We start from the raw sequence: 25,901 nt of genomic DNA, 5'->3' as shown, positions 1-25,901 counted from the left end.
TGTTACCTGAATGACACTAAAGAAGTTTCTTTTTCTAGAACAAGTCCATTTCCTCTGTGAGTTAATATGTGGTAGGGTGGGGTTGTATCCCCTCTGTCTCTGAGACATGTAAGCCCAGCAGCAGACTGCAGGGAATGCGCTGAAGCTTTGTTGGAGATTTTGTTTTCCCCAGAAAATCCTTCTTATGTGGCTGCTGAGAAGAGTCGAGAAGCAGCCTTGACAGTTCTCTGCTGCTCAATGTCTGTCTCATCTCTGAGCTGTGTAGGAGTTTGCAAAGGCAGATTAATATTTAACATACCTGGAGCCTTTGATCTTTCAGTTGTAGTCTGGATACATCTAAATTCTCATAAAATGCAGACAGAGGAGATGATGTTGCCTTTTATTCACTAATGCAGAGACAGGAGCACCACTGTAATTTCAATTTCTTCTTCCGTCTCAGGCCATTTCATTCCACTCTCCAATTTGTCCATCAAGAATCCTTATCACCAGTCTGCCAGGTGCTCATGCTGAAACTGCCTAATTTCCAGGCTTTCAGCTGGGTATCTGAACCACTTGGCTTGAAAGCCTCTTTGTCTGGTCTTCTGAATCCTGAAGTGCTTCTACTACATAAAAATTGGGATATCCTGGTGACCAGCCTGCAGGACATCCTAGGCAGGATATCCCACTTTTATTCTCCTGGAAAAGAATTGTTTTGTCTAACTACCTTGTGAAGTGAACTTACTAACACTTAATATCAAGTTCAGAATCATACACTAAGGCAGCACAGAATCTGAAAACTATGAAAGCTAATACTGAAGACATCATCCAGGCTGAACAGCCACAATTCTCTCAGCCTGTTTTTGTAGGAGAGGTGGTTCAGCCCTCTGATCATCTTTGTGTCCCTCCTGTGGACACATTCTAACAGATCCATGCATGGCTTTATGGTGTACCTTCTCCTCTAGCTCCTGTTCCTCATCCTTGAGTGGCAAAAGTCAATTTTGTCCTTTACTCTTGAGAAACCTCAAGTGACCATTGCTGCAATTGTGACAAAACTTACCACGGCCCAAATATTTGAGCAGCAGTTCCACACTCTCCTAGGTATTCCTTCTGGTTGGCAAAGCTTGTCTATGAAGTAGCTTATGCCTGACCCATTATAGGATTGCATGGCAGGTTGTGGAAAACCTCAGATAGTCCCTGTTCCTCCCTTGCCCCATGGGAAAATTGCCCAGCATTACCCAGGATTACCTTTCCCCTAGGGTTTCCTGGCCTACTGTAGCCCATTAGACTATGACTGTATTGAGATCTCTTGACCCAACAGCTCTTCCCAGCTCTAAGCATAAATACCATTTTTTAAGGTGTGGTCCTCCAGCTGCAGGTCTCTCTCCTTTGGAAAGAAACCCGAGGAAAAGATTTGGGTCAAAAGGGACTTACAGCATATACAAGTCTTTGCACCAGATCTGGATGATCAGTAAGAACTCAGGGGTGGCATCCCCCTGTCCCTCAACGTGGATGTAGCAACAGATGGTGTAGCAAGGGGGTTGTTAGGCACAGAAACCTGGCCTGTAACTCATGCAATGCCCTCCACACATGAAGAAAAAGTCTGCTCCCATCAGATTCCCTTCCTATGGTCTCCTAGGGGACAATGGAAGCACAAACTGGACAGTAATTCAGAGGGACAATTTATTTCCTAACTCCAAAATCTTCTACTTGCTGCTAAGACATCTGCTATTCCATTTAATACCTTCAGGCCATCCCAAAAATAACAGTTCTGCTCTCCTAGATCCCCAACATGTTGAGACATACAGACCCACTTACACAGATTCAGGGAGTGGAAATTAATATGGCCCAGTCTTCTTGCTCCAGATGTAAAATGCGTATGCCCTTATGGTGGCTATAAATGATAAAAAACCTGTTATGACTTTCAGCGTATTTGTGTTTTTCTGAGCTCTGGTTAAGGACGGACTGGAAAAATGTATCAGAAATACATAAATAACACTTTTGTCAAAGTATTTTTACAGGCTTCCTAAATACTGTTTTTTTACAGTCCTTTCACACAAACTCCATTTCTGTTTGGTTGTTTTCTGGGACATCTCTTCACAGCCTAATTTCAAGCAAGCCATTTCACTTGTCAGCTTAGACTAAATGTTAGATGTTTCAAAGGTGATTCTCTTCAGGAGTTATTGAAGACTCTGATTCAACTTTATTGAGTGATACAGTGAAATATTACCTGCCTTCCACCCTCAATGACTTACATGAGGGCTATTGTATCAGACAATTTGCCTGGGCACAATTCCAGTGCTCAGGTGGATGGGAAGTGAATTTTCAGGCCTTTGATTTGGTCTCATCTGTCACTGAATTGCCTCTTTAGAGCAGTATCCACTCTAAGTGGGAACCTAGTACTGACAACTTTCAGGGCAAGGCCAGGAGGCCAAGAAGGCCAGTGATGTCCTGCCCTTCACCAGCAATGGTGTGGACAGCAGTATCGGGGCAGTGATTTTCCCTCAGTTCTTGGCACTGGTGAGTTTACACCTCATCCTGTGTTCAGTTCTGGCCTCTCACTGCAAGAAGGACATGGAGTCAGTCCAGAGCTGATGAAGGGTCTGGAGCACAAGTCCTGTGAGGAGTGGGGTTCAGCCTGGAGAAAAGGAGGTGCAAGGGAGACCTTATTGCTCTTTACAATTACTTGAGAGGAGGTTGTAGTCAGGGTGGAGATGGTCTTTTTTACCAGGTTACAAGAAATAGGACAAGAGGAAATGGGCTCTAGTTGTGCAAGAGGGAATTTAGATTGTATATTAGGAAAAAATGACTTCATGGAAAGGGTTGTCAAGCACTGGAATAGGTTACCCAGGGAAGTGATTGAGTCACCATCCCTGGACATATTTCAAAGATATGTAGATGTGGCACTTGGGGACATGGCTTATTGGCAGACTTGGCAGTAGTGGGTTAATGGTTGGCTGATGCTTTTCCATCCTAAGCAATTCTGTGATTTTAAGCCTACATGCTGTATTATCTCCTTTCACCTTTCCAGATAGCTGCCTCCAATGAGAAATCATGAACACAGAATTGCCTATTATTAGCATTGTTTAATCTCCTTCTTGTTTAATTAAATTTCTCCTGAGCTTTATCTCATCCAGTCTAACAGCAAAAAAGCTGCTAAATGTGTTGCTGCTGCCTGTTTCCTGTGTGTCTGAGGAACATATAACCTGCTTGGAGGAGCTGCACATGTGCTTCTCATGCTGCGTGGGTTATGGCACACAAATATATATTGTGTTTGTAGTGGGATGCTGCATGTGTTTAGAAACTTTTGAAAGCCTTTGGAATTCTTGTAACTGTTTATTCATTCTTTTGTTTAGGAGTCAGTGACCTGTAAGTGCTCATTATGAAGAGAGATCTGGTTTTCTTGGTGACTCTAATTAGCCTTGCCTTCCTGTCACTGCTAAGATCTGGATATCCTCAACACATTGCAGAGGAGTCCTGCTCTGTTCAGATTCTTGTTCCAGGCCTCAAAGGTAATGTGAAAGCCTACTCATTATTTAAATATTAATATTTTTGTTCTAACAGGCTCAGTTGCATAACTGACAGTTTTAACAGAGACAAAGAAGTTACCTCTCAGTTGTCATCTTATTTGCCCCTGTTTGTAGCCTCCTTAAAAATGGAGTTTTAAGGTCCATAAGGTGAAATTAAATAGTTCAGAGAAGGCATGCCAGTTTCCCAGATTTGCTCGTGATCACTAGTACTTGTTACTCTTATATGTTGCCTGGTTGCTCTGTGTTTATACTGAGAAGTGGTACACATACTCAAAAACTGTAACATCAGGCTCTAATTTATACCTGGAGAGGTTTTCATTTCCATTTTGCAATGTAATAGGAATTATTTTGTGTTTCCTTGTCTTTTGTTTGTCTTCTTTTGATTTTTTAAAAGCTCAAATACATTTTAGAAGAAAGCAAACATTAGTTAGGTTTTTGGCACTTCTGTAGTTTTTTTTGAAAAAGGCAACATTTTTACAGAATATGCCCCACAGCTCTTGCCCAAAGAAGATGGTGTAATAAACTGTTGATCTTTTCATAGGAAAAAATATATCTTGCATAAGAAATCAGCCATTGGGAAGAATTAGTATTTTAAAGCAACAGCATCCATTATGGTTATTAAAATCCCAGCCCTGTTTAGTCAATAGCAATAATTCCCCTTGTGAATAATTCCCCTATGACATTTCTGTTGAAATATAACACTTTTGAACATGGGGAAATATTTTTTAATTAAGGACAAAAAAAAAAAACCAAAACAAAACATGAAAACCACCAGTTTATCATAATCAATAAAAAAAAAGCATTGTAAGAACCACACAACAAACCTTTCAGTTTTTCTTGTAATTATGCCTTGTAGTGTCACAAAACCCACCTAACCAGAATTAGTGCCATTAATCTTATCTGTACAAATCTGGGCTTTCCCAGTTGTCTGAGAGCCACAGTATGGACTGCAGGCATTGCCTGTTCTGGTTAACTGATTGGGAAGGGTGAGGCTCAGTTCTGTTTTGCAGCTGCACACAGCTAAATAGTGAGCTCAGCCTGGCCAGGGGTTTGGCTGGGGTGTAAACTGCCCTCTCCAGGCATTGCCCAGTTTGTATGTGGCTGCCCTCTGCTTGGGGCAAGAGAGTTGGCCTACAGGGATGCTGGCTGTGCTTAGACAATTTGCTTTAAGAATATGTTTATTTCTTAATATTTATTATTGTTTTGTCTATTGTTATTATTATAAATGTAGCTTTGGATGCCTGAACTCAGCCAAAAGCTGTCATTTACTATTTACTTCAATAAGTGGCTTTTGATCTTAATAATATATAGACTTTCTGCAGATATTCTAGTTAGAGAGAACAACACTATATCCAGGCTTCTGGGGTTTAACTAAGGCTTGAGTAAAGTTGTTTAATTTTTTTGATATATTTACTGTGTAAAAGCGACTTACAGAGAAGAACATCACCAAGTTAAATATATGTTGTCCAAATTTGCATGAAAGATCAGTCAAAGGGTCAGATTTCACAGCCCTAAACTTTGAAAATATTTTTCATATCAAAGAACTCGACCGGATGAGTTTTGTGACTTCTTTGCATTGATTTTCTTAGTTTTGTAATCAGTTAAAATAGTATCTATGCTAATTTTTAAGAATCATTATTATTATTATGTGCAGCACAGGTTTTTAAAGTGTGCAAACTGTGCAGGACCCTTTGGCAGATGACAATTCTGAGCCTGGAAAGCAGAGAGAGGCCTAAAAACCACTGTGTATTAATGATTTCACTCCATTTCATAAGATACAAGCCTTACAAAATTGAGAAAAATTGATGTACAAATTCAGTGAAGCACAAAATGGCCTGAGACAGACCTAGTAAATGTGAAATCCCTAAAAAGCTTTCAATGCTCCAACTATGCTGTCAGGAAGACTGGCTCAGAGAGGTGGTGTTGAGATACTGCCATCCCCCACTGGCACAACTCCATCCCATTTCACTGGCCAAGGCTTCCTTTAAACTGAGCACACGTGTGGCCACGTGCCCAAATTTCAGCTGCCATGCAGCAGGATTTGCTCACTGCAGCTTTTAGATCTGCACCATCTCCTCCTCCTTCCCTGGGCTGCCAGCAACATCTCCAGTGGTGGAGAAGTAGAGTGCCACACTGGTGCTGGGCATGGCTCTGTCAGAATCTGGGAAAAACAGGTACAGGGAAAAATTCAAGAAATTAGGGAGACTGAAAATGGGATATGTGAATGGCAGAGGATAGACAATTCAGAGGTGGAACTAAAAGTGGAGCCCAGATGGGGTGATGAAGGAGAAAGTCATCAGGGAAACGTGTGTAGAAGCAGGGGAGAGTAAAGGAGGAATTTTAGAAGAACAGAAAGAGATAATAGGGGAAAAACAAAGGAAGAAGAGCTCAAGAATCAGACTAAGTGGAGAGACTGGAAACTAAATAAATGTAAAATTACACAAAATCAATTCAGATCCCACAGAGTAAAAGAGAAAATCATAAGGGGCATGAGATGAAAATGGAGGTGGAAATGGATGAGGAAGAAAGCTACTAAAGACACCAAGAATAGTAAAAGCATAAATGAGAATAAAGTCAGCAGTTAGGTCTTAGGAACATGTTTTGGTGGTTTGTGGTTTGGTGGGGTTTTTTTGTTTGGTTGTTTTTTTTGATTTTTTGTTTGTTGGTTTGGTTTGGTTTTGGGTTTTTTTGTATGTTTGGGGTATTTTTGTTTTGGTTTCATTTTCTGGATAATTTTTTTTTGCTTTGTTTGTTTTTTGTAGTCATTTTGTTTTTTTAGGGGGCAGGTTTTGGTGGCTTGGTTATTTTTTTAAATCAAGAGTATAAAGGAGTAAGATGAAAAGTGTAAGGGGAAAAACCATGGCTGTGAGAATGCAGACAGCAGATTGAACTATGTTTTAGAAAGCCAGCAATATTAATAATAAGAAAAGTGTGCTGTGTGTGAAAAAGCAATTGATGATGAAGCCTCACTACACAGCTCACTCATATTCTTCCTAAAATCCAGTTTCTTTTGACAGGCACATGAAATTGAAGTTACTCCTATAATGGAGAAAAAAATAACAAAGAACAGTACTTCAAAGCTTAAATTCTCAGCTTGCCATCTTGTTTTGTGTCCCTTCTAGAGTCCTAATCAGGAGTTGTCTTAATAGTCTCAATGACATTTAATACATAAAAAAGTTAATGCTATGTTAAAACCAATTTTTTTTACACCCACACTTGTTGCATCTACTCACATGGGGAATATGAGTAATGGAAAGGAGTTATCACTGGACAGGAATGCTTAATACCTCACATAGTTTGGCAGGACTAAATTTCTTTTAGGAGTATGGGGCATCTCAGCACTGTGGAGCACTACTGACCACATCTCACCCTGTCTCAGCTGCATAGACATTACACACAATCTGTGGAGGTTAACCAGAGACTGACAAGGAAAGTGCTGTTCCCTGCAGTGGGGCTGGAGCAAATATCCAGGGAGGGATGGAGAGGAGACTGAGCAAGAGGTGCAAGTGCTAAGGAACTGTGGCTGGTGGAAGAGGCCACAACAGACCAGTCAGGTAGGGACCATAATGCACAGATCCCAGCCTCATGTTCTGGAGGGACTTGGTTGTAGATCAAGGGATTGGAGACCAGAAAGGAGGCACAGGGGTGTCTTTCTTTATTTCACAAATCAAGAAGTTGAACATTATTGTTTTTTGGTGAAAAATTAAATTGATTGAAATGTCTTGACAGAAAACTGTTCTGTTGCCCATGACGCCTGCACAGGCTTTACTTCCTCAATTTGTACAATGCTCAGGGTGCAAACAGCAAGAATAGGGACTCACACAAGGAAAAGCTATGCTGTACCACTGATCAGTCCCTCTTGGCCAAGGCCTTGCTCCTTAAAACAGCTGATAAGAAAAAAATGTTGGCTGGTTGGTAGCTGGGCCTGTAATGGAGCAATCTCCTCCTGGAGAAAGTTTTTAAAACACCCACACTAAGGAATGCGGTGTCATCGTATTATAAGAATAAATGCAGGCAAGTGTAATGGCCTGAAGCAAGAGTGATCTATTTTATTGATCCCTAATGCACAGCTTTCACTCTGAAGAACACGGAAAGCAATAGGCTGTAATAGCCCACTCTCAGCCTCCTGAGAGCAAGGAAAAGTCATTGTCAGGATTTATCTTTGGGAAGCAAAGAACTCATAACCAGCCCTGAGGGGTGAAAGGCAATCATACAAAGCCTATTGGTTACTTGATAATAAAAATGTGACGTTCCCAAATGTGCCAAATTATAGCCTGTTTCATGCTAACAATATTATTCACTGGGGGTTATGTGAAGTTTGTCCTCATTAAGGTCAGAGAATAGCCTATTTTTGCATGTCTGAAGGCAGGAAGATGGTCTGGAGCAGCCTGAAGAATGAAAATATAACAGGTGGAGGGCTGAGTTCAGCTCACAGCCACCTAGATCTATGATAAAGAGAGAGATGAAAAGTGAGCTGGAGGCTGCATATTTGAAATGTGCCATGGTGTGACATGTTTTTACATGTCATCTCTGTGACTCCTCTCTGAACCACAGCTGCCAGCTATGCCAGAGAGCTGGGCTTGTGGGCTGCATGATAACCATTGACTTTCCTGCTGTGGTGCCCCCATCAGCTTCCTGGAGAGCCGCTAATGCTCACTGTCCTCCATAGAAATACAATGTTGGGACATCATATGTGCTGTGCCAACTCTGGTCTTACATAACCAGCACTTTATTTTCTGTGGAAGCCATAGAACTTTCTTCCCCTTCCTCATATAAATATTGTTTTTTCAAAGTGGCTGTATAAATCATTCTTTAACCTTCTGTTTGTCAGAGATTTTAATTTTATGTCAATGGCAGACTACAGTCATAGTGTGGCTGTAGTGGGCAAAACAAGCTAAGCATCCCTAAATTTTTAATGAAAGGCACCAGGGAGGCAAACACTTTTTACAGAAAGTGATGTTTAAATATGCTGAATATAATGATGCCGCACAAGCTGTGCATGTAAACACACTACCAAGTGGTTCATACCTCAGAGATTAAAAAGCACAGTATATAACTGAGGATACAAAGTAGGGAGTTGATGTTTTCATGCTTGAAAACGGTCCTCTAATGATGGATGTAGCAGTGCCTTCTTATAGGTCTCAAAAATGGGATTTTTTTTCTTTTAATTTGAGGTCATAGTTAAGCCATTTTCACTTGAGACTTAAGGATGTCCTTAGCAGAGGCTTGGAAAGAGTTTGGTGAACACAGAAGTTTATATGCTGAGTTGAGGTCTGATTCTGAAGCTTCTGCTTAAGTGAATTATGCTGTTGCCTTTTTGAAGTCAATGATATAAGTAACATCCACAAAACTAGACCTGTTGTATGAGACTTCAGTAATATATTGACAGGGTTTTCCAGTGTCTGCATCAATTGAAGAAAAATCTGTTTTCTGTCCATCAAGTAAAGCTGTTAAATCAGATCACATCTGCTTCTATTTTTTTCACTGGAGAGAATGGCATTCTTGTCACGGCTGCTAACAGAAAGTAGTCTTGGTTTAATATGATAGTTCTTTTTGTTTACTTTTGTGTCAACAGGGGAGGCTGGAGAAAAGGGGGAAAAAGGTGCTCCAGGTCGTCCAGGCAGAGTTGGACCTCCAGGAGAAAAAGGTAACTTTGATAAAGAAGATATTTTGGAAGTCACTCTTGAGAAAATGCTCTTTTTCTTGTGAGATGATGAGGATGGGAGTCCTTGCTCCCTTAACTGGGTGACTAATTCATCCTTGGCCATTTCTGTTTTGTGCTGTTGTGGTTTCACCCCAGCCAACAGCTCTGCCCCACATAGGCACTCAATCACATCCCCTGGTTTGGATGGGGGAGACAATCAGAAGGGTAAAAGTGAGAAAACCCTTGGGTTGAGATAAAGACACTTTAATAGGGAAAGCAAAGGCCACATGCATATAAGCAAAGCATAACAAGGAATGAATTCAGTGCTTCCCAAGGGCAGGCAAGTGTTCAGCCATCCCCAGGAGAGCAGGGCTCAAATAATGGTGTCTTGGGAAGACAAACACCATCACTCCAAATGTCCCCCCGTTTCTTCTTCTTCCCCCAGCTTTACATACTGAGCACAATGCCATATGTTAGGGAATTTTCCTTGGGACAGCTGGGGTCAGCTGTCCTGGCTGTGTCCCCTCCCAGCTTCTTGTGCACTCCCAGCCTCCTCACTGGTGGGGTGGGGTGATGAGGAGAAAATGCCTTAGTCCTGTGGAAGCACTGTTCGGCAATAATGAATGTATCTGTGTTATCAACACTGCTTTGGTCACAAATCCCAAATATAGCACCCTCTGAGCTACAATTAAAATAAATTAAAATAAGCTACAATAAAAATTAACTCAGTTTAATTTAGCCAAAACCAATACAACTATATGCACTCATTTGTAGACTAAATATTACCTTCTGGTTAAAAAGATATATTTTGGAAATAATAAAAAAAAAATCTCAATTTTTAAAAAGGTCTCTGAAGAAAGGCATCATAATGTCTCCTTCATGATTTGCCTTCTGCAAATGAAAACCTCATTTTAGATCAGTGGGGGAAAATTCACAAGGCTCAATTTTCTTGTTTCTTTTTATTTTTTTGTGAATTTCAACAGTCACAACATCTTAATTAAAACCATTGAGGGAAGGCAGTAAGCCATAATAGGCAAAGATGAACATGAGTTCATCATGGGGAAATGGTGATAAATTTGTTTTCACTGTAGTTCAAAAATATTTTGAGCTCTTGAGAGGAATGGTGTTCAACAGTACTCAGCGATGCAGCTGAGGGAAACATAGCACTTCTGTCTTGCAGGAAATTCTGCTTTTTTCACATTTGTTTTCCTCCTGAAGCAAGGAGGAAATCTGACCTTCATAAGTTTTCCAGGAGGTTTGTGTTCTGAAAAGTTCAAATTAGCAGGAGTCAAATCCTTTGATTTCAATATTGAAGTTAAAGATTGACATTCCTGTCATTAGAACGTTAGAGTTAGCTTTTACTAAACTGAGTTTACAGTCTTTCTTTCAAAGCAATTGTAGAGATAATTTATACTTCCTTGTGATGATGCATGATCAATTATGTTTTTCTTTTAGGCAGTTACAGAAGTCTGATACTGATTACCCTGGGACCAAAATCTGTAGCTAGAGCTCTTCCTCCTACAATACGTTGAAAGATTTATAACTTCCATGAGGGGTGTGTGTGTTCAGTTAGTGTACTTCCGTTATGTAGATGTACTTTCAAGGATAATCCTTAGAAAAAAAAATATTGGAAACTAAATATCCTTATAAAATATTGGAAACTCACCTCTTGTAAGGCAATGCAGCCTGTAGTGTAGTACGACAGAATATTTTGGGTTAAACAGTTGTAAAGAGTTGTAAAGAGTTGTAAAGAGCTCATCTAGTCCAATCTCCTGCTTTAAACAGGGCAGACTTCAATATCAGAGCAGGTTTCTTAGGGCCTTGTCCAGTAGGCTTTTGAAAATCCCCAAGGATGGAGATTTCACATAAATTTTAATCAGTCTGTTCCACTGGTGTCATCGTGAAAGACCTGTTGTAGCTTGTAATCAAGGGCATCTTTCCCTTTCTCTGTGTGCCTCTGAGAAGAAAAGGCTGCATCTTCTCTAGAAATTGCTTGTAAGTAGTGGAAGACAGCAACTAAGTCCCCCCTTACCTTTCTGTATACCAAGCTAAGCAAAACCATCTTCCTCAGCTGGACTTTGCTTCTCATATATGAGGGCCCAAAAGTCTCTGGGTCCTCTAAGGCAAAGGAGTTTTTTTTACACAGCCATGAGTCAGATTTCATCTAAGTGTCGCAGGTGAGGAACTTAGGGTCTGGCTGAACCCATGATATTCCTGTCAATACATTTCTGCAGTTTCTCCAGCTCCTCCTGACTGGCAGGGCCGCCTTCCAATGCACCAACCATTCCTGCCAGCATGGAGCATCTCCTACTTCTCCTCCCTTCAGCAGTGAAGGACTCCTTAGTAGGTGCTGGTAAGACTTTGGCAGCCTTGCAGCAGCACCAGCTAGCCCTCTCAGCGTCCTTGAATGGGCTCGTGTGCATCCAGGTGAAGCACTCCCTCACTCAGTTGTCAGCTGCCATGAGTAGCTTGTCCTCCCCAGATCTTTGCTACCAGATGTGCAGAACGGGGAGGCCAGAGAGCAGCCCTTGCCAGCAGAGACAAAGGCGAAGAAAGCACTAAGTGCCTCAGCCTTCTCTGTGTCCTTTGGCATGAGGTTGTCTTGACAACTTCTTCAGAACCCCTCTCATCACACTGTCCTGCATTTTTCTATATCTTGGCACATTGTCATGTCACTTCAAAATGCTTTGGACCATCTGAGATGTGTAAGTACTCTTTTTCAGTCAGAGCAATCCATGATGTAGCATTTCATTTATTTATTTTCTACTGTAAAATTGCTTTTGTTTGAAAAATAGTTCTCATAAGGTATGATTGATTAATGCTAATAACAGTGGTAATTTTCTAGTTTTTCATACCGGCAAAAGTCCAAAATTCTGATGAGACTGAAAGAAGAAACACTGAAGTCGAAACACACTACGACAAAACATAAATGAAACAGAAAAGAGATTAAAGAAAATTGAATACTAATGCATGCTGTATCGGTATTTTTCCAGGTAGTACTTTCAACTAAACACAGGCAAAATTTCTTACTACTTCTGCAGCAACATATTTTTCTTCTTTCCTTTTTGCATACAGAAATGTCTACAAATAAGCTCTTGTTTGAAGTAAGTTCTAATTAACTAGTCCTTTCATTAATGCTGTGCATTTTGTAGATGTTTGATTTGATCTTGATCAACTTTGTCTTGATCAACTCCTTTCCACAAATATTTAATCAAAGAAAATAACACAGATACCTTAAAACCAATTTGGATTATATGGCACCACTTTTCATCTTGATACTATATCCAGTACACTTTGGATGTCACAGTGTTGACTGGATAAGCAAACAGACTTCACAGATGTAATTTCTGGTCCATGGAAAGGACACAGAAGAATATTCAACTTTGACCTGGGAAAACCTTTCAGTCTCCTGACCTTTCAGTCTCTGGTTAACCTCCACAGATTGTGTGTAATGTGCAAACCTGTAACTGAGTTCATGCATAAATACTTTTCTAGAGGCTCAAGCTGCATGAGACTGAGTATATTCTCTTCCAACAGATCAAGGTTTTTCCTATTTCTAATCCAGAAGATGGAACATTCAGACAAAAATAAAATTTAACAACATGTTTAGCAAAAATCATTTTTCCTTCATTTTGCATTTGCCCCTAAAAACACAGCAGCCCTGCTTCTATGCAGTAGTCTGTTGAATTTCAGTCAGTATGTTAGCATGTATTCAACCCCTTGTATTTATCTTGAAGCCTGATAATTTTTGTCTTGGTCTAGTATTTGGCTCCTTCTGTTGATGCAAGCTGCTAAATTCCATTTTATTTTTCTCCTCTTTGAGTAAGTGATGGTTTACATGAAGGAGAAACTGTAATCCTTCTGCCACGTTTGTAGCGTTTTCTCTTTTGGTCTTAATTTACATTATCAAAATCACACTAATCTTTTTTCTTTTAATTTTTTTCTTTCCCCTTTCTTTGTCTCATTTTACTAGCAAGTTCATCTAAGAAAATATGCTTAGTTTCTTTGAACTTCATAGGTGTATAGTAACCATAAAATAGCTTACAAAAGAAATTATCTTCTTATGGCATATTTGACCTGGGCAGCTCAAGATCAGAAAGTGCTGCAGATGTTTTTATCATATCTTTCCTCATAATATTTTCAGATTTTGGTAACTCATAAAAATTAAAAATTAAAACTTTCTGGTGCTTGCCTGAAATAAATCTTGTTTTGGCTGTCCTAATGCTTCAGGATGACATCAGAGTTGCTGATGTCTTTGGGTGCTGATTAAGGTTAAATTCCACTTACTTTCCTCATTGCTTTTAATTAATTGTATAGGTCAATTATGATGCATAGCATGTCAGCAGAATATAAAACTGTGTTGGCCTTATGTAAAGCATGGAGCACTGGGTCGAGTACAGTGGCTGTTTCAGATGAAAGCAGGGTGTATTGCAGTGCAAGATTTGGGCTGTGAAGTTCACAGAATTGCCTTTCCCACTTGCACTGATGGCTGTACTGTGCTCTCTCATGTTGGGAGTAAACTCAGTTATTTAACTGAGTCCTGGTGCAGTCTGTGAGGGCATAACTTCCATGTTTTCGAATTCCACACAGATAGTTCAGTAACAGAACCATCCTGTGAATATTCCCAGAGTGCCTTACAGCAATCAAAATAGGGAGGGCAAAGTGGATTTACACTTGGAATGTAACATCAAAGGAACAGAACATTAAAGTTATGTTCTTCAAGATATTTCAATTTTCTTATAGCCATAGCAATTTAAAATGTATACTATTTTAGTATTTTAACTTCAGCCTTTATACATTGTACTTAATTTATATACAACTGTAATGGCATGTGATACAGTCTCACTTACTATTCTTGGGCTAGGAACTCAATTGTCTCAACCTTTGCAGTGTTGACACAGTGATTTTGGCTTTTGCCAGCTAATACAATGAGCAGCTTGCAAGATTATCTTGGCTTGAAGACTAAGACAATTTAGTATCATGGCATGTCCCATTCTTGACAACCTGGTTCCCACTGCCAGGGAATAGTCCCAGGCATTTAGTTTACTAATATAGGCACAGCCTCTTAAGTAGAAGAGAAGACTCATTAATTTAACTGGATTGGAGCCAGAGTGCTCAGTCATTTGTATAATCAAATTCTAAAAAGAGGTAATAATATCTTAATTTATATTTTATTATTACTGATTGCTCATTAATATGTAATCAATCAATCCTTTGCATTTCTGAGTCAATTTCTACATGAATTTATTGCTCACTAAGGAGTGCTGCAGGCAGTATTCCATATAAAAGTCCTGACATTGACAGCTGTGAATTCACGAAGTGGGTATCTGGTTCAAAACTGTCTTTCAGTTCCACCTGAACTCAATAGGATTTTGAGAAAATACTGCTAAACCAAGTGGGCAAAAAGGTGGCAGATGGGCTTCAATATAAATAAATATATTGCCTAGGGAAATTAGGAATGTATTATTTAATCCATACTTAAATGATGCCAAAACCCCAAACTGTCACTTAAAACTCAAGGACTGCTCTGAAGTCATTAGCAAGAGTCCCAAGGCCAACAGAACACTGCCCATCATCACAAAAGGATGACTAAAGGACAAAGGACAAAACAGGAAGCTTCTTTTTACAGCTGATTTTGTTCTGTACAAAAGCCTGACATGCACTGTCTCAAGAATGCTCTTCTGGCCTCTGTCTCTCAAGAAGGACTTGAGAGGTAAGAGATGGACACCAAAAATGTGAAAAAGAGGAGCTGCCTCATAAGGAGAAACTGGACAGACTGAGACTCTTTCATCTGTACAGAGTAGTCTGAGGAGGTTACAATCAAGATTACAGAATCACCAGATCTCATTGTACCTGAACTAGGAGGCACTCTCTGAAGCTGCTGGGGACAGAGCCAGCAATTCCACCTGCAGATAGTGGCTGTGGTTGTGGGATCTTCCTGGGCTGCACCTCCTGCTGCCATCACAGAAACAAAGTCTTGGGCTAGAGGGACCAGTGGTTTGAAGGAGCTTGGTAATACGTTGTTAACATAATTCTAGTGAGATAATGTTTCATGAGGGTGGTTATTTGTCTTTGCTTGCCTCCGAATAGAAACTCCTCCCTTCAGAAATGTACTGTACTATTTTCATTTTTGCTTTGAATGTACTTTTAAATCCTTTAGACTTTTCTGCTGCCTTTCTAGATTGGATTTTTTCTCACTAGCTTTAGTTTCCTTTGCAAATTTTCTAACTATTCTGATTATGATACCTGTCTAACATGAGTGGGATGGATCACTACTCAGAGGTGTTTATTTTTCCATTGCCTACTGTGGGAGTTTAGATAAATATCTTAGACTAAAAACCCTAACTTTAAGATGGCTAATGCTGGGTGAAATTGATTTGCCCCAGCTATATAAAATGCCTCCTGTGATTATGTGCTGTTCATTCATGTAAGAATACCTGTTTAACATTGTTGATGACACAGATGGTGGGATCGAGTGCACCCTCAGCAGGTTTGCCCACACCACCAAGCTGTGTGGCACAGTAAACACGCTGGAGGGAAGGAATGCCACCCAGACGGACCTGGACAGGCTTGAGGTGGGGCCATGAAGTGCAAGAAGACCAAGTGCAAGGTCCTGCACCTGGGCTGGGGCAATCCCAGGCACAAATACAGACTGGGCAGAGAATGGATTGAGTGGAGCCTGGGGGCGAAGAATTTGGGGGTGTTGGTTTAAGAGAAGCTCAACATGAGCTGGCCATCTGCCCTTGCAGCCCAGAATTCCAACCACATCCTGGGCTGCATCAATAGCAGCGTGGGCAGCAGGTTGAGGGAAGTGATTCTCCCACTCTGCTCTCATGAGAGCCCAGGCTCTGGGGCCCCCCAACATAAAATGGACATGGACATGCTTGAGCAAGTCCAGAGGATAGCCACAAAGATGATCAGAGATTGATGGGACACCTCTGCCTTGAAGACAGGCTGAGAGAGTTTGGCTTCTTCAACATGCAGAAGAGAAGGCTCCAGGGAGACATTAGAGCTTCTTCCAGTAAAGGGGACCTACAAGAAAGCTGGAAAGGGTGTGTAATAATAGGACAAGGAGGAATGGCTTTAAACTGAAAGAGGGAAAGTTTAGATTAGATATAAGGAAGAAATTGTTTACTGTGAGGATGGGGAGATCCTGGAACAAGTGTACCAGAGAAGCAATGGATTCTCCATCCCTCGAAGAGTGTTCAAGGGCATGTTGGATGGGGCCCTGAGTAACCTGGTCTTGTGGAAGGTGTCCCTGCCCATGGAAGAGGGTTGGCGCTAGATGATCTTTAAGGTTGCTTCCAACTCAGCCCATTTCATGATTCTATGATAAGATGTAACTTCTTGTAGCCACTTACCAAGAGTGAGTACCTCAGCAACTGGTGGCTCCCTCACCAATTGCTGACCTTCATTAATGTGGATAATTCATATTTTTCAGTGTAAAGTAGTTCTGTAGCCTGTTGACATATTTGGAATTTTCTGATTTCCAGTTGCCAATAGTTTTTTTAAAAAAATTATAAGTTCTGAATGTAGATTACTACTATAGAATCATTATATCCTTTGAAAATATTCTCATTCAAGTCAGGCTAGCTATTTGCATTGGGAACGCTGACTGCTGCAAGATTATTGAGGTGTACTGGGGGAAAGACTTTTTAATCTTCATCTATATGTTATGTTCTCTTCCTAAGTATCCTCTGCAGATTGCTGTTAAAGATGGCACTAGATTCAAGAGGCCTTTGGTGTGGTTTGGTACATTTCTACTTTCCTTGTTAGGTAGGTGTCTGTGATGTCCTCTATGTCAAATCACGAATTTGATTTGATTTGTCTTAAATCCTTAAGTTTGGGAAGAAAACTTCTGCTCTCTTCTTTTAAACAAGATTCGATTAAATTTGTCTGTGACATGGTGAATTTACATTTCTGCTAGATTTGTCTTTTTGATGTCTTTTTTTTCCTAGGTAGTTTATACCTTCCTTGTCTGTTCCAAATAATCCTGATGAGATTGCCCATACTCTGAGACCCCCATTTATATTATGGCACAGAGTGGAACCCCTCATTTTTTCACTTGTTTTGCAGCCCACCATTCATCTCTGGAATTTTATTTCTTCACTTGTTTGTGGGCCTGAAAAAGCCACCAAGAAGATCATTTAGAATTTCCTTCTCTTCAGTTCCTTCCCAAATCCTTTAAATCTTACATAATTGGTTCCAATGCATACCACCTTCATCTGAGAGATGACAGATTACTTTCTTCAGTTCTCTATTCACTCTTTGTGTTTGATTTCCTATTTTTGGTCTATGGAGACTTAATTTCTTTTATTGTCCCCATTTCTTTCCAGCTATCACTTCCTGATTTCATTAAGATTCCTCAGACTGCATTTTTGACAACCATAGGGCCACTAAAAAGGACTTTACAAAAGGTATTAAAACTTCTGAAACCCTCAAGGCAGATGGGTCTCTCTTGAAACTTTGTGATTTATTCTGCAGAAGAAGCAGAATAAGCAAGCCCCTGGAGTGGAAGCAGGGGTTAGTCACTGTAAGAGAAACCCAAATGTGAACAATTCTTTTAATGAGGGAAGGAGATTTAATGTATGTCTTCATTGCTTGAGATAACACACTTTCCTTTTACTTCTGAGCAGAGCACATGGGTTTTTACTGGCTGTGACTGAGAAGCAGTTCATTTTCTAGGCAATTTCTACAAGAAAGAAAGTGAAATAATTGTATATATTTTATTTTATTTACACATTAGATCAATGAGTTTATTTAATTTGAGGTGTAGCAGCCTGAAAAGAGAAAGAATTCAAACATCTGATAATCTTTAATGAGGTAATCCCAATTCAATAATATGCAAAGCAAGAGACAGCATTTTCAGAGCAACTTCATAAACTGATTACAAGCTGGTACTTCCAGTAGGAATAGATAAGAGAAATATATTTTTTGTTTTCCGGTGAAAGCCTGTGTCCAGTAGTGTCTGAATTTGATGCTTATTAGAAACAAAGGAAAATGATTGATTGCAGGACTTGCCAATAATTAATCAGACCAACAAACCACACGCATTTAGCTTCTCTCATTTCAGAGGAAATGGTTTCTTTCTGGCTCATGCCATCAAGGGACAAGGGTTGCTTGAGACTTCATGGAGTAATAGATATAACATTTCTTGGTTATAGGTTATAAGCCCAGCAGTGATCAGTTTATATTCTGAAACTTGTTATTGATTTCACCTTTAAGTTAATGGTAATGATAAAATGGGTAATAAAATTATTCAGCTTTCAAAAATACTTATGTCTGTCCAGATGCAATAGCAACAGGGGCAGCAGATTTTCAGTTGTCATGGATCCACAGCTGAGGCTGAGCTATGACAGTTTGCTCAAGTCCAGTTGCTGGATCCCTCTGGTAGATCTTCCTCCTAGCTTGTCTCATTGTTTCTTTGCACCTGTGTAGTAGACGAGAGCACAGCAGATGTTACTTTCAGCAAAGAAGCAATCTTTTCAACAGTCATTAGAAACAACTTCATAAATGTTTCCTAAAGCAGTTTTGGGCTTAGAGTTCTGCAGGATGGGAGCCTCAGTAGGCATTCATCCTTGCAGTCCCTCCATACGTGCTCTCCTCTAATAGCGTGGTCCAGAGGGAAACCTATCTCATATGACAGTATTTATGCTGTATAAATAAGTCATTAAACCCAAAGCCAGCCCTAGTTACAATGGAATCACTGTCTGAGATGAAATGTCAGTTGTGCTTGGATCCTTTAGATCTTCTCAACTCTATTATAGTTTTAATCTGCTAATCCATGTTTGAATGCAACAATCCTCTGTATTTTCAACATAATTCTGTCATGATCTGCTGAAAGAAGTTTGGAAAATCTTTTCCAGTGGTTTTCAGACAAGAGCTGTTGACAATTACACCTTCATGCCTTTTTAATGTCTATTGTTTAGCAAAGATAAAATCACTGTCTAGGTTGCTATACGTAAGTTCTTCACAAGGATTGAGCTAGACCCCTGGAGTTCAATGAATATTTGGAATATAGCATTTGTTCATTTTAAAAACTGATATGGCAAATGTAGTAGAATCTGAATGAATCAGACTGCATTGCTACCTTTACATTGCTACCTTGTGCCTTTCATCCTTCTGTTATGTATAGGAGAAATGGGGGACAAAGGACAGAAAGGCAGCATAGGACGTCATGGAAAAATTGGTCCTATTGGTTCAAAAGGTATGTGTAATTAAATTATTTTTCCATTTGTGTTTCAAGTGAAAAATGTGTGATTATTTATGTTTGAGAAAAGTTTAGGGGCTTGAAAGATGGCTAACAAATCTCACAGTTTACTTTAGAAGGAATTTTCTCTCGCTGTAGTCAGCTAGGTCACTGAGATCTCTCAACCAGTTACCTTTGCTGTGACAGCAGTATATTTAGTCTTAAAACACTGTGAGTATCCTGGTTTGAGGATAAATAAAGAACTTTGCACTGTCACACAGGTGTGGACAGTTAGAGAAGATGGGAAGATGTGCTGTACTTTGGCAGACTTTTAAGTGCTAGAGGATGTGTTTTCTTATTTGACTACTCCATAGGCTTCCTATGTGATATTGGTTAAGTCATTTGGACCAGAGTTTACCTAATAATCTAGATCATGATGCAAAATTTAGGTATATCTAGCCCTTTTCCCTCTACAGCATCTGAATTTACTGGTTCTGTGAAGTTTATGAATGTCAAGAAGTGAATATTGGTGCATATTATTTGGGTTCAAGTTTCATGGCTGGCCTTTATTGTGGAATGACTAGGACAGAAAAATCTTCATTTTTGCTTGGGCATATTTCTACTTTCCACATTTGAATTTTACTAGAGAAAAAACAGATAAGTGCTAAATGAACAACTGACAAAAAAGGCAGCATTAACATTGTATTATTTTTCATGTCTTCAGGTGAAAAAGGAGATAATGGTGACATAGGACCACCAGGTCCTAATGGTGACCCAGGTAATCCATAACACACCTTGTTTATGTGAAAGACTTCTCATCACTAAAACCACATCTGTTTACATACTGGGGGAAATACTGAATTAATTTTTTCATTGGTACTGTAATATTTCACTGTGATATTTTCAAATGACTTAAAATCATTGAAGTTACAGCAGTTGCTGGACTTGTAGTGTATATGCTAAAACAGTATCTCATACTTTCTCTGAGGAGTAATCTCTCCAGAAGCCTAGTGGGAACTGAAGTCAGACTGTCTGTATCATTCATCACCAGGGCAAAGGGATGTCACTGCATGTCTCACTTTGTCTTCCAGTCAACACAAAGGAGCAGGCTGGATGCTCCTGCCCATCCATGGACTATAGTTATAGGAGCAGGAGACTGTCGAAGAACACAGATCACAGAATGGGTCAGGTGGGATTGGATCACATTGGGTCAGCTGGTCCAACCTCTGCTCAAAAGGGTAATCCCAGAGCACATGGCTCAGGATTGTGTCCAGACAATTCTTGAATATCCCCAGGGATGGAGACTCCAAACCCCTCTGGGCAATCTGTTCCAGTGCTCAGTTACCCACACAGTAAAGTTCTTCCTCGTGTTCAGGAGGAACTTCCTGTTCATCAGTTTCTGCCCATTACCTCCTGTCCTATTGCTTGGCACCACCAAGCAGAGCCTGGCTCGGTCTTCCTATCACCCCCTTTTCAGATTCTTATATGGAGGTACCTGGATCTTCCAGAGGTGTAAAATGTTCTAGAGAAACAGCCTAGCGTAAGAAGTGCAAGCCTTGCAAGAGTGGCAGGTTCGGATTGGACTGGATTCATCCCTTCCTGGCAGAGTGCATTGGAGGTGCACAGATTAGATTTCTCATGAGAACATAATTTGTCACTCATTCTTGAGCCAGCGTGCTGTGCACCTGGCCAGCATGCACAGTTTTGCAGGGCTGGTACCCTGTGCTTAGACTGACTTACACAACTGAGTGGGGTAATTGGGTAGTCCAGTGCAGATTTTAATAATTACATACAGAACTGCAAACTGTAATAAATGTAAATGGTAATTGATCCTCATTTTGAGGTTTGTGGTCAGAGATGTAACAATTATTCTTTTAGTATTCACATTCAGATTATCTTTGTCAATCCCATACCAATTTGGGTTAATAGATGATTTTCTAGTGTCTAATTTTATTGTCAGAAATATTGTAAATTCTGTACTTTCAAAAACACAGAACTGCATTTTGCAGGTAATGTGCAATATGTGGTTGGAATTTTGTATCTGCTGGGATATGTTCCTTGTGAAGAACTTGCAAACAATGTTTTGCTGTGAAGAAATCTTTGAGAAAACTAAAGAAAATAATTTTACTGAAAATGGGAATTTTTGGAAAACGTTTTTAGTTAAAAAATATTGTGGGTGTTTTGCAGAGAATATTGATCTGTGTTTAGTTTATTGCTAATTATTCAGGATGGAAGATTCGTGGGAAGTGAACTGATCTGTTCTGCACAGGCCCAGACACCCCTGAGAATCATATAATGGTGCAGGGTAGTGAAGGCTCTAATTTTCTGTCTGTTACTTGCAAGTCAGTTTTCTCCAGAGCTGCCACACTGGGCCTTTTTATAAAGATGTTGCAATTAGGTAGCTTTTTGATTTGGGTGTATCGATATTATTTCACAGGCATCCCTTGTGAGTGCAGTCAGCTAAGGAAGGCTATTGGTGAAATGGATATTCAAGTAGCCCAGCTGACAACAGAACTAAAATTCATAAAAAATGGTAGGTTAATTTTATATAACTATTTTCCTTTCTTTTTGCCTCATTTTATCGGTGTAATCGCTCGTAAAGAGTGCCACTGTTCCACATCTGATTTGTGAAGCTGTTTTGGGGTGTGCAGTGACTTGGTTCATAGAAATGCGAGTGCTCACTTTTCAGCACTGCCCTCCCCCGCAGCTGTCGCCGGCGTACGTGAGACAGACAATAAGATATATCTGCTGGTGAAGGAGGAGAAGAGGTACAAGGAAGCCCAGCTGTACTGCCACGGACGAGGAGGGACGCTGAGCATGCCCAAGGATGAGACTGCCAACAACCTGATTGCCTCGTACATCAACCAAGCTGGGCTCACCAGAGTCTTCATTGGGATTAACGACCTGGAGAAAGAGGGGAATTTCGTCTATTCCGACCGGTCGCCCATGCAGACCTTCAACAAATGGCGCAGCGGGGAGCCCAACAACGCTTACGACGAGGAGGACTGTGTGGAGATGGTGGCCTCGGGGGGCTGGAATGATGTTGCCTGTCACATTACCATGTATTTTGTGTGTGAATTTGACAAAGAAAATGTCTAAGCTGCTCTGCTCTTTCTCTATTTTTAAAAAAAATGTTTAAGACATGGTTACTCCATGTTTGTAGAGTGCAAGTGAAATTTTGCAAGTATGTGGCGTTGGAGTTGTACAGCTGTAAATACAGTTTAGGTATTTCAAATATCAGAATTTACCCTTCAGAAGGGAAGAGCAGTAATAAGGCATAGCTTGATTGGCTTTTTTTAATGTAGGAAAATGTATCTATTTAGATAAAAATGTGCTTTGGGGCTAAATTTTGCCCTTACAACAGTTAACAAATGTTAATATGACTGTAAGGGAAGGCAGAATTTGGCCTCTAGTTGTTAGAATGTTTAGAATTAGATTCCTGATATTCTTTTATCTTGGTAAAATTTGTAGTTATAAATGCTAATAACTTGTAGTGCTACAGGGATATTTTGGCAACAAGACATATTTTTGTATACTCCTGTTAATGACTACAAATATTACTGTAGGTTTTTTGAATGTTACAATGTTGTTTTTTATTTTTTAACTGTCCAAAGCAAACCAAACATCAAAATTCCTACCAATTCTGTAACGTTTCTTCATAAAACTGTTCACAGATATATGACCAAAAAGCATTTAAGTAAACTGAATTTTAGGGCTGAGGGAGGAAAAAGTCTAGTGAAAGGTGTCCCTGCCCACGGCAGGGGGTTGGAACTAAGTAACCTTCATGGTCTCTTCCAACCCAAACTATTTTATGATTCCATGATTCTATGGTATGAAAATTCTTATAATTTAGTACTAAGAGGGTTTCCATCCAGATGGTGTTTTGGGGTTGGCTAAATGTAAAAGTAACAATTTGATTTTCTGCATTCCTCAGTTGAAAATGATTCAGTGCATGAAGTATTTCAGACCCTAAATACTTCCCTAAAGTAAACATTTCACATTTCTTTAAGATAATCTTGGTGCATCTTGTTATCAAACAAGCAAAAATACAAGCCCTCCACAATTTAAGGCAGAATTCATATATATGCAAATAAGCTCATGAAAACACATTAGTGATCAGTTCCTTTCAGAAAGAAAATGGCTTACATGTTTACACAGATTGTTAAATTAATCCCAAGAAAAACAGAAAAGTTTCCAAAATTTTCCTGTGTATATAGCAGTAATAAATAACTTTGCACAAATAATTTATGTACCAAATTTACAATTGCATGTGATGGAAAATGTGATGTATATTTTAAAAAAAATACCCCAGCATAATTTCACAAAAGAAATTATGAATGATTTTAAATCTTCCCAGGAGCCAGTTGCATGCCACTTCATCTCACTGTTAGGCATTGAAAAAATGTAAAAAAAATTGCAAAATATCTGTGTTTCTGTAGGAATACCTTGCATGGTGTTTTAAGATGATTTTTAAGGATAAATGATTCTTGTGTAACAGTCTGGTCAAAAGGCATATCTGATCATTATGGCAGATTGGTGTATAGGATATCCACAGAGGATATGGCATGTGGTCCCAGAGATTTCCTTACAGCAAAGAAACCAACTCATATAAACTCTGCTGTGCTGCAGCATGTAAACAATCAATACAATGCTGTTCCTATCCACAGATAGTGACATTATTTGATTTATATACCTAAGAGAACAAACTCTTTTGTTTGATATATTTACTCTGTAAATCTCACTCCTTTATATATATATATATGTTTGCTATTAATTTTTAAGATCACTAGCAGTACTAAAGTATCCTATAGTATTTGATTATCAGCCCAGCTCCAGAGAAATCACTCAAAATGAATGGATCCTTTGATTGCTTTATTTTCTTTTAATAAAGATAGGTATGATACCTGTGTCTTAGTCATTCTTCCAACTGCATATTGAAATCTATTAAATAATGTGAATCTCTTTCTACAGTAATATTCAAAGACTATATAGCATTTGCAGGGAGCTAACAATTCCAGAAGAGCAATTTGTTTAGAGTAGTGCTTTGAATATCATGATTGTTTCCTGCCTGTTATAGAAATCCTCAGAAACCGTTTAAATCTCCAACATACATCTGTCAAATCATTGTTGCTATATTAAAACAGTCCAAATCTGAGATACAGATATTTAAAGCTGCCTCATTATGTGTGCTGAAGTTGCTGGTTTTCACCTAGGTTTTGAAAGTTTCTGTTGTATTGTTCAATTTCCTCAGAAAGATGAAAAGAGGCCTTTTAGGGAGATAGGCAGCTTTTTGAGATGCCAAATGCTCCTATTTTAGCTGAAGTCATACCAGGTTTTAAAGATTTTCTCGATATGTGTAGCATTTAAACAGTCTCAATTTCTACTAAAATTTAGGATAAAAAGTAAAAGCAATGGAAAAACATTTATTTTCCCTAGTTTTCATGTTCTTCATATTTTGATATGCAGGATATTTTTTTGCAGTGTTTGATATGTGAGGTAGAAACTAAATTAGTTTAATTGTCAGATACCTGTACACTGGCTGCAGCAGCTCTTATTTCACCATTTGGGCAAAGGGATCAAGGCTAATGTGTGAGGTCTGTAGCTGTCCTGCAAGAGGCAACAACAGCACATGTGATATTTACCCCTTTGAGGAACTGGGTGGGAAATGATGCAGGCATTGGAAATGAATGAGTCCTTCATAATTTCTTTCACCCTCTAGTTGCTGATGCCTGTAGGTAGACCCTTGCTGGAGGCAGAAATCAATGTTGCATGTAGTGCTCAGCCTGCATGAAGCCTCTGACATGCTTGGTAAAGTTTCCATTATTCTCTCTGGAATTTGGTACTATTGTTTTTTAAAAAAAATAAAATGAGTGATAAGCTAATTATACTTGGGGTGTTTTCCATGTGCATTAGAACCTGCAATTGTAATATACTTACTCATTTTGTGTAGATCTGCAGAAGCATTTGGAACATGTCTGTCTGGCAAGCACAGGTGTTTCTCAGACTATTCTTGATGTTTCTCAGACTATTCTGTTTCTCAGACTATTCTCAGACTATTTATTTAATTTTTGAATAAAGGGCATTCTATGGCATTTTAAAAAGGCAACAATAGCAGTCTTTTTTTTTTTTTTTAATGTAGTCATCCATTCATGTTTTTGAATTACTTCTTCACATCAAATGTGGATTTCATTCAATTGTACTCTGCACCTTCAGCTGCTAGGGCTGCGTGTGGCAGTATCGATATCAGGGCAGACATGCACCGCCCATCTGGGAGGGGGCTTGGTGAAGATAAAGCATTTAACTGGCTGAGTCCAAGGGGACATCTTGGGAGAGCACTGCATCGTGTCTGATCCTGATCGCTATCCAGATTGCCACTCCACAACCTTACTGCTTGGTGGAAAGTGTTGCTCCCACTTGCCTTGTTACTCTGCTCAGCTCCTGGCTCACCATCCCTTGTGAACCAGCTGCTCCTCACTGTACTCTGACAGCTGACATGATTATCCCTGGAAATATGGGTTTGTTACAGGTTTGTTAGCAGCAGAACTTCTTCCTGGCTGTTTTA

General features: G+C 39.6%; 1 protein-coding gene across 5 annotated transcripts in view; it reads left to right on the top strand.

Annotated features, from left to right (window-relative positions):
- Positions 1 to 25,437, top strand: part of COLEC11 (collectin subfamily member 11) — a 41,735-nt gene extending 16,298 nt beyond the window's left edge. For 4 of the 5 annotated variants that reach the window (XM_038133324.1, XM_038133325.1, XM_038133322.1 and 1 more), the window contains 6 exons: positions 3,333 to 3,488; positions 9,082 to 9,153; positions 19,286 to 19,357; positions 20,064 to 20,117; positions 21,777 to 21,872; positions 22,029 to 25,437. In XM_038133324.1, coding sequence (XP_037989252.1) covers positions 3,359 to 3,488; positions 9,082 to 9,153; positions 19,286 to 19,357; positions 20,064 to 20,117; positions 21,777 to 21,872; positions 22,029 to 22,438 — 834 coding nt within the window. In that variant the 5' untranslated portion in view covers positions 3,333 to 3,358 and the 3' untranslated portion in view covers positions 22,439 to 25,437. The remainder of the gene's footprint in view (positions 1 to 3,332; positions 3,489 to 9,081; positions 9,154 to 19,285; positions 19,358 to 20,063; positions 20,118 to 21,776; positions 21,873 to 22,028) is intronic. The other variant, XM_038133327.1, reaches the window with a different exon arrangement.
- Positions 25,438 to 25,901: the final 464 nt, after the last annotated feature.

Source organism: Motacilla alba, chromosome 3, assembly GCF_015832195.1.
Source record: "Motacilla alba alba isolate MOTALB_02 chromosome 3, Motacilla_alba_V1.0_pri, whole genome shotgun sequence".
In the NCBI taxonomy this organism is placed as follows: domain Eukaryota; kingdom Metazoa; phylum Chordata; class Aves; order Passeriformes; family Motacillidae; genus Motacilla; species Motacilla alba.
This window is presented reverse-complemented; position numbering and strand designations above follow the sequence as displayed.